The sequence below is a fragment of the Solea solea genome, chromosome 2 (genome assembly GCF_958295425.1).
Source record: "Solea solea chromosome 2, fSolSol10.1, whole genome shotgun sequence".
NCBI classification, from domain to species: Eukaryota; Metazoa; Chordata; class Actinopteri; order Pleuronectiformes; family Soleidae; genus Solea; species Solea solea.
In genome coordinates this window covers 898932-912187 of record NC_081135.1, presented here as the reverse complement: position 1 = coordinate 912187, position 13256 = coordinate 898932, and the positions used below count along the sequence as shown (strand labels likewise).

Here is a 13256-nt window from a genome sequence, read left to right as displayed (position 1 = left end):
GAGCACATGTCGCACAGTGATGACGTACACGAACCGTTTCAAAACGCATCACAGACAGAAATGATCTTTGTTTTTCAAAATTAAAACAAATAATGACTGAGGTTTTGCTGTGATTTTATCTATTGATTATTTTATTCTTCGGTGTCATAAAATTGTTTTAAAAAAGTTTATTCGTGTCCTAAATGTCTTATTTTTTCCCACAAAGTTGAGGTAACTATTTCATTTATCTTTTCAGGCCTTTACAGTTTGTTTAATATATATTAATTGTAATTATAATATATTAAAAGCATAATTTATGAAAATAAGATAATAAAATAATATAACTTTTTTTTAAATTATAAAATAAAATAAAATAAAAATAATTGTACTTCTCCGTTGATCCACTAGGTGGCAGCGCGTCAGCAGTGCAGCGCTGCGTCACTGCCAGGCTCGGCCCTTAGCAACCACTCCAGTCCACATCGACAACGTAAAGGAGACAGAACTGTCGCAAACGCGGCTGCTCATTTTTAACTCGTATAATGACGTGAATGTTGAAACATTTATGTGATTCGAATGAATTTAAACACAAACACAGGAAGCGCGATGCAGTTTGAGCCTCAATGAACCAACAGAGCGGGTGTTTGCTTGTTTTGAGTCGCTGTCGCTGTGCCGCTTGAAATCCGGTTACCCTACCAAATTAAAAGCACGTTCACACGGGTGACGAAATCCCACTGGTAATATAGTCAGTCAAACAGACAGATAGATAGACATACTTTTATATCAACAAAATTATATATTATATGATAATTTTTTTCATTGATGTATGTAATATAGTATAACATAATGAAAGATAATATAATATATTATACTAATAAAAACATAATGTCACTTTATAATGATGAAATATAATTATATATGTAACAGGGTCAGTTAGTATGCCACACAATCGTTTTCACCGCTGTATTGCGTGCTTTTATTGTGAAACAGCCCCAGCAGGAAGTAGCCGTAGTCGTTGTCACTGACTTGTCGCGTTGACAGCAGTAGCAGCAGCGTATGTGTGTGTGAGAGAGAGAGAGAGATAGAGAGAGTGTGTGAGAGAGAGAGAGTGTGTGTGTGTGTGTGTGTGTGTGTAGAAGGGTCGCCAGTGACAGTCGCTGTTCGTGTGTCTCGCGCTCGGGTAAGAGCTCTCTTTTCTGCCTCTTTTCTCTTTCTAACGTCACTCAGCGGGGACTCCTCACTTGTTTAGTCCGCCTGTGAGCGCTCTGTGGCCGGGCAAGCTGTGGAGGACGAGGCGCTCCTGTCACATGAGGAGGAGCAGAGAGGAGGAGGAGGAGGAATGGAGGCTGGGAAATATGGAATTAGTCCTTTTTTTGACAGCTAGCTGTTAGCCTTTAGCCTGCCCAGGTGAGGTTGTTGTGTGCGGGGCTGTAACAGGTTAGTTAGCATGTTAGCGCGTTAGCGACAGAAGTAGTCGCTGCGTGTATTTGTTCCACTAGCTGCTGTTAGCTTTAAATAGCTTAGCCACTAGTTTCAACCTGCATAAACAACAGTCTTCGCTCTGTGTTCTTGTTGTTATTGTTATTATTGTTGTTGACAGCACAGGGCCGGTGCTAGAGTTTTTGGTGCCCACCAATATGGTGCCCACATCCTAAAAACACCATTTAAGGAGAAACAATGGGACCAAATATGATTTTCTTTTTATTGTACATTGCGATGAAATTTACTCTCAGAAAGTTGATCGTATTGTGAATTCATATTATCGTAAATTCATCACCGAGTGACTTGAAAATAAATGCTGTCTCACTCACTCACCAGCATACAGTCCAAGTGATTTATTTAAGTGCCACTAGAGGGAGCTATAACATGTTTTTGTCATTCTTTGGTTGCGAAAGTCGTTCGTAATATGTTTTTGTACTATTAATATTAGTATTATTACATGTTGTAAATGAAACGGAAGTCATTTTTCTCTTACGTTATGAACATTTGGCAATAATAGTATTTTTTGAAAATGTGTTACATTATGTTTAGAACATGCTTTTGTAACGTTACCAAATGTTGTAATTTCTTGGTTGAGTGTTTAATTTTAGTAATATGTTTTTATACTATTGTTACATATGAATACATTTGTGTACTAGTGTACACATTATTCATATTATATGTTCTTGTGTTTTGTAAGTAACATTACAAACATTTTGCAATTTTTGGAGTGAAAATGTATTTAATGTTAGTAACAATTATTTCATAATGTAAACTATGACAGTATTTTTGCCATTTCTTATGTTGTTTTGTTGGTAAAGTTTTCTATCATTTCTTTTCTAACATTAGTCAGTTATTTTCGTAAAATCACAACATTTTGTGGAGTTCCTGGCAAACATATGCTCACATTCCTATGTTAAATTAAAATTACTTCAAATAAAAGGACATTCGTGAGACAGTTTCAGTGAATAGGCGTGAAAAAGATCCAAAATGTAAACATAAACCCCCACACACTGTCTGAACTTTTCATGTAAAGTGGTTAAACACAGACACACACACACACACACTCTACATATGGCTGTATTTTCCTCCTCCTCCTCCTCCTCCTCTTTTCTTTGAGGAAATAAAGTGTAAAATAGGTGTAATCTGCCTCTTATTGACGTCTGTGTGCGTTACAAGTGTGTTAAAGATCAGGAAACAAAAAGTCTTTGTTTCTGTCTGTATTTATTGGAACACATGTAAGTGTGTCGCCTTTATGACTAACTATTTCTGTTCTTTGTGGTCATGCAGCACCAACCAGAGAGCTGAAGAAGTGGACTGTGACTGCTCCTCTCTGCTGCTGTCATGTCGAGTAAAAGTCGTCTTCTACCACCAGCAGCAGCAGCCGCAGCCGCAGCAGCAGCCCTGTTACACTAATGATGATGATGTTGATGAGCGCTGAAGATCATCATCATCAGCAGCAGCAGCAGCAGCAACAGCAGCAGCAGAGGTTCAGCTCATGACTGAAGGTCATGAAGCAGCCAGTGAAGTGACCGCTGAGGACACGACAGCCTGACGGTGCTGCACATGAGCACCATGGCCTCCAAAGAGAGACTGTATGAGGTGTGGATGCTCTACTACACTAAGGTGAGACACACACACACACACACACACACACACACACACACACACACATTAACATGATAGTTTAGGTCAGCAGTGAATGTGCTGTGAGCGCCCCCTGCTGCTGATGTCTGTGATGTGTAAAGAACATGTTCACGTCTTTATCTCACTGTTAGACGGACTTTTCCAACAGGAAACTGAAAAAAAGTTTGTAAACCACTCACTCTCCCACACCAAAGTCCATAGAAGAAAATCAGTGATTTTAACATCACACACACACAGGAGTTGTTGATCCACTGCTGCCTCCATCACTAAGTTCTAATGACTTATTTAGTAAAATTCTGTGTTCAGTGACACAAAGTGACCACACGAGGCAGCAGTAGACCAGCAGCTCCTGTGTCCCCGTGAGTTTCCTGTTGGAAAAGTCTGTCTCCCAGTGAGATAAAGACGTGAACATGTTCTGCAGATATCGTAGACTTAATCTAAATTTGTAGCACACTCTCCTAACATGGGATGACAGGATGTGACACTGCTGCAAGGGTCGTGTGTGGTGGTGGTGGTGGTTGTCGTTGTTGTTGTTCCAGGGCAGATGAATGAATGAATGAATGAATGAGGCTGGAGTAGAGACAGCACCTCTTGAGTCAGCTCCTGGCTCGATTTAATTCACCGGGTGATGCGGCGTGTTGGCGTCCTGGCGTGGAATCAAAGCTGGCTCAAAGCCGCTCCTCACGTGAGCCGTGCTGCAGAGACACACTTCATCTAATCCCACACACACACACACACACACACACAGAGAGCATCTGTTTCCTGTACATGTAGGATATGGCATGGGATCATTTGCAGAATTTAAGCACATGCTGACACAAGTGGACAGTATAATAATGCCAGCGCTGTGAGCTCACGAGTGCACACTTTGCACACTTGTGTCAGTCACATGTGAAAGTGGCAGCAGGTGCTGTGTGTGTGTGTGTGTGTTTGCATTGAGCGAGCATCAAACTGATGCTTTGGGTTCATTGTAGCTGTGAGAATGTGTCCTCGAGGTCAGTGCTCCTGTCTGCCCGTCTTTACTCTGTGATGTGATGTACACTGTGTGTGGGTCACTCATGTGGCTCTTAAATCAGATGGGGAATGTTTCTAAATGAGCTCTGAGACCCTCGGCTGCCTCCCACTGAAGGGTTAACTCCTCCACAAACAATCTCAGCTCTTTAACTCCAGTCTGTGCCTCGTGTTGTCTCAGCCCACAGCCGCCAGTCTCTTATCTTCTACCCGAGTGTTTGACCAACAAGGATTTTCCCCGCGTCCACTGCTCACTTGGGACCATTCCCAGTTTCATTTTCTCAACCTGAACTGATGTCATGTCTCAACCAGCTGCACATGCGTGGACGTGTGTAATCAGACTGATCCACAATGTTCTGAAGGGAACAGTTCAACGTGTGAGTGTGTGTGCAGACGGAAACATAGACTGACACCAACAACAGAACTAAAAAGCTTGTCAGTTTAAGTCCACGATATCTTAAAAAATATGTTCACGTCTTTATTTCACTGTGAGACAGACTTTTCCAACAGGAAACTGAAGTTTGTAAATCACTCACTCTCACACACCAAAGTCCAGAGAGAAAATCAGTGACTTTAGCTCACGGCGACACAGGAGCTGCCGGTCTACTGCTGCCTCGTGTGGTCACTTTGTGTCACTGAGTTAAGCTGTGACGTGAAAATCACTGATTTTCTCTATGGGCTTTGGTGTGGGAGAGTGAGCAGTGTTTCCTAGTGTGAAAGGCTGTTTAACACTGAGATAAAACAGTGTTTTCAACCATAAATGCACTGTCATTGATAAAATAATAATAAAATCATTGTCAGATGTTGCATTTACAGTCTCAATCGTAACACATACACATTCAAACTGGAGCCTGTGATTCCACGAGATATGACCTCTTGTCCTCTGTCTGTGGAATGATTGACAACAGCGTTGTACCACCTGACCTGACCTGGAGAAGGGGGAGGAGTCAGTGGCTGTTGACTGTAGACACCTGCACTGGTAGAACTGGCTCTTCCTGTTCTGTGTCTCTGCTTATCTGTGTTATTATTATTCACCTGATTATCCAACACTTCCTCCTGCTGTGAAACTGGAACTCTTTGCTGGTGCGTCATGTATTCATTCATCATGCTGTCACAATGGTTTTATATTAAAAAGATACAGTGTGGACAATTCTGGTCATGATAGGAAATTAACAACAGTAAAAACAACAATTTAGTCTGTAATGCACCACAAGAAGTACTATTGTTAGTTAGTTAGAATCAATAAATAACAAGCAGTCATTTTCCAACAAATCGTTAATATAAATTGTTTTTAATGATTTTAAAGAGGATGCTGGAGGTGAGGGGGTCACAGTTTATTTAGTCGTTTGGTTCATTAAATGTCAGAAAATGTGGATCAAAACCTGTAAATGATGATTTTTTTTCAAATGTCTTGTTTTGTCCATTTTCTTTGTTTTATGGAGCAAATGTTAAAGCAGAACATATTCACATTTAAGAAGCTGAAAGAGTCACACAAGCTTGTTTTATTCATTTAGAAAGACACTCAGACGGATTACAAATCCCTTTATCTTAATTAAAATGTGTAATCTATGAACTGTTGGAAACATTTAGCATTTTCTGTATGAAAATAGGTTGATGGTTCAGCTCTGGCGTCAGAGCGTGAGTCCGGTTCTCGGCTCGCGTCGCTTCATCTCTTCATTATGATGAGAGGTTGCCATGGATTTATTGATCAGTATTGACGAGTGTGTGTTGCCTAGACCAGCTTTAATTAGAGTAATGGTGCAGAGGGAGGAGAAGGAGAAAGTGCCACGCTTTCACATATTTGCTCAAGTGGATTACGTCGCTCTGTTTCCAGCTTTGCTGCTTGTTACAGTCTAATCTCTGTGTCTGGTTTCCACACACACACACACTGAGGTGCAAAGTTTGCTCCCTCAGGCTCCTTTCCTTTCCTTTCCTTTCCTTTCCTTTCTCTCTCTGTCATATCCATGTTTCCTCATTGCTATGAATATCACTGGAATAACATGATGTCACACTCCGCCCCATGTGGCTTTGGCCCCGCCCACCTGCGTCTATAAATACACCCCCTGACGCTGACGTCACGGCCCCGATGAGCGTCTGTGACCGGCTGTGTCACCGCGAGCGGAGAGATGACCACAGGAGAAGCAGCAGCAGCAGCAGGATGTGGTTTCAGCAGTGACTCCACGCCTGCTGCCACCCAGCCGGGTCACCCACAGCCACGCCTGTCTGCAGGGGGCGGGGCTTCGCTCAGCTGTCGCTAAGAGCTTGCACACATTTATCAGCTGATTATATAATTACTTCTAATTCATCGTTTGTCTTTGTGGCTTTAAGAACACAAAGTACAGAAACTGTTTAATTACAGTTTTTATTGTCTTGGTCGACTTTAATTTTATTATGGGGTTGCTGGTTGATATTTCTTTAAAGGGAGAGTTCGTTTTTTTTGAAGGGAAAATGCAAATCAACATCAGTTTATAAGTCTATGATATCTTTAAGAACATGTTCACGTCTTTATCTCACTGTGAGACAGACTTTTACAACAGGAAACTGAAGTTTGTAAACCACTCACTCTCCCACACCAAAGCCCATAGAAAACCATTGATTTTAACATCACACACACAGGAGTTGTTGATCCACTGCTGCCTCCATCACTAAGTTCAAATGTCTTATATTTGTGAATTCGGCATTTGAAAACCCACATTTGATTAACATCGGTGACACAAAGTGACCACACGAGGCAGCAGTAGACCAGCAGCTCCTGAGTCCACACGAGCTAAAATCACTGCTTTTCTCTATGGACTTAGGTGTGGTAGAGTGAGTGGTTTACAAACTACAGTTTCCTGTTGGAGAAGTCTGTGTCACAGTGAGATAAAGACGTGAACGTGTTCTTAAGATATCATGGACTTAAACTGATGTAGATTTGAATAGTTTACGCTTGTGAACATAGTTTTCTCTCCTTCTGTGAAGAACACAGAAGGAGAGAAGCAGTTTTTGTTGTTGTTGTTTTGGCTGGATTTAAATCTCCTGATCCTTCACTTGCTTTGTTTTCACATTTCACTCTGACGTTATCAGGAAATGATCCCAGAGAGCTGACGGCAGAGGTTCTGTAAAATGTCAGGAGACACTTCAGTGCAGGGCTTGGTTGGACTTGTGTCGTGTTTGCAGAGCTGTCGCTCACTTCAGTCGCTCGGGGGGGGAACATGACACTCGTCCTCTGTGAATCAGTGACATCAGAGGTTTTTTATGTGAATGAAGTTTATTGATCAGTGTTTGTAACGCCACACGACCTTTGAGAGTGTCTTCAGAATGTTTGAACACGGGACCACTGTTGTTACTGTGTGTGTGTGTGTGTGTTAGGATTCTTCCATGGAGAAGCAGGGTCATGTGGAGCAGGGTGTGTCCCAGTCTGCCACAGTCCAAACCCTCAATGGGCATCTGTGCTGCTGCCTAAAAGAGGACATTCTTGCTCTCATAAACACACACACACACACACACACACAGTGCCCGTGGTGAGCCTGGTTATTACAGAGCGGCGCTGCAGACTGAAATCATCATGCAGTTTTCTCGCAGTTACACCCTCGTGTGTGTGTGTGTGTGTGTGTGTGTGTGTGAACAATAACCTGCCACTGAATAAGTTAAAGAGCAAACTTGATTAAATAACTTTGAGTCATTGTGTCGCAACTCACTCACGGTTTTTCTGAAGCGTGTCCTCAGTCTCAGTGAGAACATGACTGCCAGCAGTGAGCACCACGGACTCATCTCATTAAATCTACACCAGCTTAAGTCTACCATGTCTTTAAGAACACGTTCACGTCTTTATCTCACTGTGAGACAGACTTTTACAACAGGAAACTGAAGTTTGTAAACCACTCACTCTCCCACACCAAAGTCCAGAGAGAAAATCTGTGATTTTAACGTCACACACACACACACACACACACACACACACTGCTGCCTCCATCACTGAGTTGGGCATTTAAAATCCCTTGTTCAGATTGACCTCAGTGACACAAAGTGACCACATGAGGCAGCAGAGGACCAGCAGCTCCTGTGTCCCCGTGAGCTAAAACCACTGCTTTTCTCTATGGACTTTGGTGTGGGAGAGTGAGTGATTTACAAACTTGAGTTTCCTGTTAGAAAAGTCTGTCTAACAGTGAGATAAAAACATATTCTTAACAGATCATAGACGTTCACTGATTTGGTAGTTGGCAGTAGGAGGCGCTCTCACCTCGTCTTAGCTGCACTGTGATTGGTTAAACTCTCTGAAAACAGCAGATCTCTCTTAAATAAGTTAATTTTTCAGTGAGATTATTATGGAACTATTGATTCATATCCATTCACATATCTAGACTGAAACTACTGTAAATGGCCTATCCCAGCTTTAATGTGACACAGGGCAAAGAAACACACAAAGGGGCAATTACTAAGTATTATTCACACGTGGCTGTTGTTTATTCCATTCAGATGTCTCTCTCTCTCTCTCTCTCTCTCTCTCTCTCTCTCTCTCTCTCTCTCTCTCTCTCTCTGTCCCACACACACACACACTGGTGCTGGCTGATTCCCACTGTGACACGCAGACAGAAGCAGTCTCTCTCTCTCTGTCTCTCTCTCTCTCTCTAGCCACATGGCACCGCAATCCTGAGAAAACCTCTTCTGTTTCAAGCTCCGCCCCCTTTTTAAAGCAGGGTTTGTGGACAAGTCCGTGGTCTTTGTCTCAAACTGACGTCATGGGATGTTTCCAGTGTGTTTTCTAACATTTTTCTGCTTCTTAAATGTGAATATTTTCTGGTTTCTTTGCTCCACGTAACAAAGAAATCATTCACTCTCATTCATTTCCGTGGTCTCCAGGTGGAGAAAAGAGGACATTCTTATTTATTGATTATGACGATCGAAATTTAATGAATAAATTATGAAACAAATACTGAGTTAATTGAAAAATATTCAGCTTCTTAAATGTGATTGACGTGTGTTTTCTTTTACATAAAGAAAAACTTTTTTTTTCAGTTTTTAGACCAAACATTCATTGTCAGTTGCAGCCCAAAAAACAACTAGTTTTCCTCATTAAATTGAACAAAACAAAACCACTTTTTTTGACATTTATTTATTGTAAATCATCTGATCGTCTATTTTTGGTTTTGCAGAACAGAAAATAATAAGCAAATGAGTCAAAAACCACAGTATATGAAGATCAGATATGAAATAAGCAGCAGCAGCAGCAGCAGTGTTTTTACTGAGTCATGTTGTGCTGATTTATTTCCTCCTTTATGGGCGTTACACTGTCGGGAGTTTTATGTTTTAAAATGGCTGCTTATGTCATAAATGTGATCATCACACCGTACGAAAATACACTCTAGAATCACTGCAAAGTGCACGATATACACACAGATTTCTCACTCAGCATTCTGCGGTTTTTGCTGTTTTACAGCATAACGAACTGGAAAATGATCAAATATGTTGTTAAATATTTGAATTTATCATCTTTTTTGTAAAGTTATGTCTGAATAATGAGTGTAAACCTCGTTGAAAGTTTATTTACTGTTGCGTCTTTGTGTTAAAGCCATAATGACGGACATTTGGGGCTTTTTATTGGGATATTACACAGCTAATGCTCTCGGGAGCACTGAGTGACAGTTAATGACTTTTTTACGGGGCTTTTAAAGTCAGATTAAAAACATGTCTTCACGGCAGGCTGAGTCGGGACGTTGTCCCTCTAAATCTCGTGTTCCAGGAATTTATGAAATGTGGAACAGAATGTGGTCCGGCCGGTTTTTTCACCGACAGCGTGTCCATGTTTGATCCTGGAAAAGATAAAGACGCAAACACACCTGAGGAATTCCTGTCTCTGTGGAGCAGGACATACAGAACACAGTTCCTCAACCATGACCTTCCTGACCTTCTCTCTGTCCTCCTGTGCTCTCGTCCTCAGAGGGATCCAGACTACTTGAAGCTATGGTTAGAGATCTTCATCGGCGCCTACGAGCGATGTTTGGACGTGGATTTCGAAAAACCTCCTTCAAGGTAACGAGTGATGGTTGATGAAGCCGAGTATATGGTAGCGTGGTTTCCTCGTTCCCCTGGCAACAGCAGAGGCCACACTGTCACAAACGTCAAGTCTGCTTGTACTGACGCGGAGCTGTGAGCGCCCCCTGTCTGCGATATCTTTAGAACATGATCACGTCTTTATCTCACTGTGAACTGAAGTTTGTAAACCACTCACCCACTCACTCTCCCACACCAAAGCCCATAGAGAAAATCAGTGATTTTAGCTCACAGGGACACTGGAGCTGCTGGTCTCCTGCTGCCTCGTGTGGTCACTTTGTGTCATTGATTTAAAGCTAAATGAGGGATTTTAAATGCAGAATTTTCCAAAATAATACATTTCAACAGCTCCTGTGTGTGTGATGTTAAAATCAGTGATTTTCTCTATGGGCTTTGGTGTGGGAGAGTGAGTGGTTTACAAACTTGCGTTTCCTGTTGGAGGAGTCTGTCTAACAGTGAGACAAAGACGTGGACATGTTCTTAAGATGTCGTCGTCACTTGTGTGATACTGAACTCTCCCATTAACAGTTTTCACGTGTGTTGTTTGTGAGGAGGCGGAAACATGAATATTCTGTTCTTCTTATTCTTGACTTTGAGCCGTTCAGAGACAGAGACAGAGGGTGGAGTGAGCTTGTCATCTCCTTCTTCTTCTGTCATTTCCTCCATCTCCTCCTCCAACTCCCTCCATCGTGTTCCTCTCACTGCTGTCTCACTGTTTTATCCCCTGCTCCCCGTCTCACTCTCTCTCTCTCTCTCTCCGTCTTTTCTCCACAGCTGCCACCAGCATTCATTGCATGTTTTCTTTTTTTTGCTCTCGCATGAGCAGTGCAGCTCACATGCTGATTCTGTTTCCATGGAACAAATGTCTGAATGCAGCAGAACAGAACTGTCTAATCTTCCTTTTAAAGGGACAGACAGACAAGGAAAAACTGAATAAAAGATTTGCATGATATAATATCTGTCAGCTTAAGTCTATCATGTGTTTAGAACATGTTCACATCTTTATCTCACGGTTAGACAGACTTTTCCAACAGGAAACTGAAGTTTGTAAACTACTCACTCTCCCACACCAAAGCCCATCAGTGATTTTAACATCACACACACAGGAGTTGTTGATCCACTGCTGCCTCCATCACTGAGTTCACATGACTTATTCTTTTAAATTCGGCATTTAAAATATTTCATTTAGACTTAACTTATTGACACAAAGTGACCACATGAGGCAGCAGTAGACCAGCAGCTCCTGTGTCCCCACGAGCTGAAATCACTGATTTTCTCTATGGGCTTTGGTGTGGGAGAGTCACTTCAGATTCCTGTTGGAAAAGTGTGTCTCACACTGAGATAAAGACGTGAACATGGTCTGTAGATATCGTGGACTTACAGATGCCTCTGTTCATCTTGCTCTGTTGGTTGAAATTGTGTCTCCAGGCCAGAAGAGCTCCCCCCGGTGTTGACCCTCCTCCCCGACAACATCCTGCAGGTTTTACGCCACCAGCTGCTGCAGTGTGTCCAGAAGGCGTCTGACGGCCTGGAGCCGGAGCAGCAGAACCTGGCTCTGCTGCTGCTCAAGTTCCTCATCATCATCTGCAGGTCAGCGCACACGCACACGCACGCACGCACGCACACACGCACGCACACACGCACACACGCACACGCACACACACACACACACACACACACACACACACACACACAGATAAACGCTGAACTGTAGATTTGTGTCTTGTGTGTTTTCTGTTAGGAACCTGTCCAACGTGGAGGAGATTGGCACCTGCTCTTACATCAATCACATCATCACCATGACAACGCTCTACATTCAGCAGGTCTGACAGACTCCTCCCCCTTTTTTCTTGCACTTTATTACAAGATAACAGAAGAATACAAAATAACCTGAACACAGTAAATTGCAGATTAGGATTAGTTCCATTATTTTCACATTTGTCCACCATTATTTCGTATCTATTTTCCATCATACCGAGTTTTTGTAAGTTTTCGCAACATTAGTGCCATATTTTTTAACACTACTCTGTTTTTTTGGCCACATAATTGTTCATTTTCATTTTGTAACATTATTTGGCAACATGTCACATTTTTACTAATTAGCATGTGTAAAATATCACTTTTTCCTGAAAAAAGCCAATTAAATCTGTTCACAACAATGTTGTTTTTTTATAAATACGTATGGTAATGGGGGCGGGGCTTTAATCCACTGACAAACACTGTGTCATAAGCGCCAAAAAACGAGAGATGCATTCAGGAAACCTCGTTAAATTTCAAAAACTGTGGTAGATGCACCACAAATAAGGTCGTCATTTGCTCTATCCTTACTTTATACATGATGCAGTTATTATTTAAATGTGACACTAAGTGTGTGTGTGTGTGTGTGTCTGTGTCACTGCAGCTCAAGAGCAAGACCAAAGAGAAGGAGATGGCAGACCAGAGTCAGGCCGAGGAGTTTGTACGCCACGCGCTGGCGTTCTGCGAAAGCCTCTACGACCCGTACCGCAACTGGAGGCATCGAACCTGCGGGTAAACAACAACAACAACAACAACAACAGCCGAACTTAATCAATTATCTTAGCAGACAGAGAGATTTATGATCAGGAAAATATCTTATTGAAGAACTTTCTTGGTGTACATCCTGATGAAGAAGAAGAGAAACCCTTGATTCTCTTTCCTTAGTCGTCCGACTTTCTTCATTCTTTCTCCGTTTCTTCTCTGATTTTGGTTTATGTATTTGTAGCAGTGCCACCTACAGGCCTGACATATGTACTACAGCGTTCATCAAACATGTTTTTACAGAAAACCTTTGAAGAAATGACAAAGATAAAGATGATTTAAGAGGCTCAGAAATAGAAGAAGTAAGTTGTTGTCGTGTTTGTGTTTATATTTACGCTTCTCTCCTGTGTGTGTGTGTGTGTGTGTGTGTGTGTGTGGTCAGGGAGCAGCTGGGAACAGTGGAGAGGAACAGACAGAAGTACAAAGCTGCTCCGCTAACCGTCGAGTTTGTCCCCTTCTTTTACCGTAAGACACACACACACACACACGCACGCACACACACACGACAGTGACAGTTTAGTCAAACTAAGGTCGTAGTCTGACTAAGACAG

The 13256-nt window shown here is 42.1% G+C and overlaps 1 protein-coding gene across 2 annotated transcripts in view; it reads left to right on the top strand.

Moving 5' to 3' along the window:
- The first annotated feature begins 1052 nt into the window (after positions 1-1052).
- Positions 1053-13256, top strand: part of nbeal1 (neurobeachin-like 1) — a 35819-nt gene continuing 23615 nt past the window's right edge. Inside the window, exons 1-7 of one of the 2 annotated variants that reach the window (XM_058615827.1) lie at positions 1053-1156; positions 2746-3081; positions 10034-10125; positions 11575-11736; positions 11888-11969; positions 12548-12675; positions 13088-13170. In XM_058615827.1, coding sequence (XP_058471810.1) covers positions 3022-3081; positions 10034-10125; positions 11575-11736; positions 11888-11969; positions 12548-12675; positions 13088-13170 — 607 coding nt within the window. In that variant the 5' untranslated portion in view covers positions 1053-1156; positions 2746-3021. Of the gene's footprint in view, positions 1157-1212; positions 1384-2745; positions 3082-10033; positions 10126-11574; positions 11737-11887; positions 11970-12547; positions 12676-13087; positions 13171-13256 lie in introns of those variants that run through there. The other variant, XM_058615820.1, reaches the window with a different exon arrangement.